A 2,256-nucleotide genomic window follows, 5' to 3' on the forward strand; every position below is an offset into this window, starting at 1 on the left:
CAGCCACTCAACCAGGCCCAGCCAAGTTGATACACAATCTTAACCACCACAGGTACTGTAGTAGTCCTTCAAGTTTCAGGAAACATGTAAAGTTCTGTTGAAGAATATTTTGGGTTATCTCCTATTCAAAAGGTCTACTGAGTACTGAAGACTTGTGACCATTCTGAAGGAAAGCTTTCCCTAAAAGAGACAACTCAGGCAACTGTTCCAATGGCCTGTTATAACCTGGCAACATAAGAATCTGTCAATGATGGAGGTGCAAAGGGATTCCAATGGGACAATCCCACTGCACAGGAGATGGACTACTGTAGGGCTCAGTGCCTGCTCCACATGAAATATGTTACACTTTCATAAGGACTTTTTGCTGAAGCAATATCTAATAATAAATTTTTAAATTATTTTTTAGAAATTTCCTGCTCATTTTAATTCATCTATGTATTTTCTTAGAAAAAAATTTCTCTATAAATCGTTATTTAATTACTACCTTGCCAATATTTATATATGTTACGACTCATTGCCAGAATTTCTTTTATGTATGATTTCATCTTCTACATCTAAAAACAGCTCAGCAACTAACAGTACTGATCCAATTCTTATGTGCCAGGTTCCAATTCCTTCTGGGTTCAACAAAGTGGAAACCCTACCAAAATGGTTTCTTCAAGACTGAAAACCAGTACAACTTAGTTGGCCTTCACATCCAAACTTCTTAAAATTTTTCCTCAAGTACCCAAACATAAAAGACACCAGGCTAAATTTCTTTTAAATTATTTTATTTCTGTGTAAGCTAAAAGGAAATTTACACACTGGAATCTCCAAAGACCTTTGCATGCACATTAACCTTGTTAGAGGTTCTTCTACATGTCTCTCTTTTTTCCATAGGAATTTCCCCAAACATTTAAAACCCATAGTTTTTACTGTGTATATACAGCCTAAACCATAGCAATCTATGATTATGTCATTTTACACTGTGCAAAATCCTCAAAAAATAGTGGTACAATAGAACAACAAAAAAATCAGTAACAAATTTTCATTGTAAGACATTCATATAATTTGGTCCTTCTCCAAATAAAACTAATTTAAAACAGACACAATCTCTTTAAACCCCTCCAATCAAGTTCTGACAATGATCCATACACACCCTATAACAAAAGACCAATCAATGAAAGTACCTTGTAAAAGGTCAAGCAGCAATATGCCAGATTGAAAAGATTAAAAAAGAGCCCAAAAACGTTAACCAAAGCCAAATCTGAAACAAACCCACTAGCACAAAAAGAAAAAAACTCAAACAGGGACTTTCGAACCTCTTTATGATACCAAAAATTCAACAAATGGTATGAAAAATTAATAGGACACTCAATGCAATCTGAGAAGACTGAAGGGGATTTCGCAGACAATGGAGATTGGAGTTTTTAATTTTCTTTTTTTTTTATTTCAAAAGTTTCGTAAGAAGGACACCACCAGTGTTTTTCACAAAGACATAAATGTATACACCCCAGCAACACAAAAAGAATAAATTCTTCAAAAATGTTCACCCCTGATTATTTACATTTTTGTCTAATATAAATTTAGGACTTCAGTATGTAAATAAATATACATTACTATGTATACCTTTCTAGTGAGGCTTACCAACAAATCAGCTGAACTTGGAGTCTTTTATTTGTTTTTAATTACAGCAGGTATGCTTTTGATGGTGGGGAAGGGATGGAGAAAAGGAAAACCAATTGAAACTGCCCAGTTCACATCAGTTAGCAGTCTGTCTTCTCTTGGGAGCTTGTGGAAGGTGTTAAAGTGGCTGGGAACATCAACACCTTGGCATGCATGAACGTTAAGTCAGGAAGGCTGGCAATCACCTTGATGGCTTCCTCACTTAAATGCTCTTCTCTTTTAGGTTTCCTATGAACAAAGAAAAAGGACAAGTTCTGTTAATGAGATTCCACTGTAGGTCAGATGGGAGAAATTCTACCCACCAGTTAGGCAGTTGGTAACCCATGGGGACGTGAGTTCCCTTTCCTCTGCCAGCTCCCCAGCCTTGCAATGCCTTTGTGTCTGCTTCCTGTTCCAGATGCCAAATCTCTTACGAAGAAAGATGCACACCCTATTTATGAATATTCACTGAAGGGAATGGGTATACAAAACACAAGTGTAAAAAGCTTACAGTTTTACATTTAAGGTTGAAGCCTTTCCAACCCATACCGACTCCCACTTGGTTTCTGAGGCTGTAAATATTTTTAATTAATTAATTAATTAATTAATTAT

The 2,256-nt window shown here is 35.9% G+C and overlaps 1 protein-coding gene across 1 annotated transcript in view; it reads right to left on the bottom strand.

Annotated features, from left to right (window-relative positions):
* Window positions 1-1,745: 1,745 nt before the first annotated feature.
* Window positions 1,746-2,256, bottom strand: part of AFTPH (aftiphilin) — a 48,961-nt gene continuing 48,450 nt past the window's right edge. The window contains exon 9 of the mRNA XM_042782985.1: window positions 1,746-1,893. Coding sequence (XP_042638919.1) covers window positions 1,746-1,893 — 148 coding nt within the window. The remainder of the gene's footprint in view (window positions 1,894-2,256) is intronic.

Source organism: Orycteropus afer, unplaced genomic scaffold (assembly GCF_000298275.1).
Source record: "Orycteropus afer afer isolate SDZICR_OR568_19922 unplaced genomic scaffold, OryAfe1.0 scaffold00559, whole genome shotgun sequence".
Classification (NCBI taxonomy): domain Eukaryota; kingdom Metazoa; phylum Chordata; class Mammalia; order Tubulidentata; family Orycteropodidae; genus Orycteropus; species Orycteropus afer.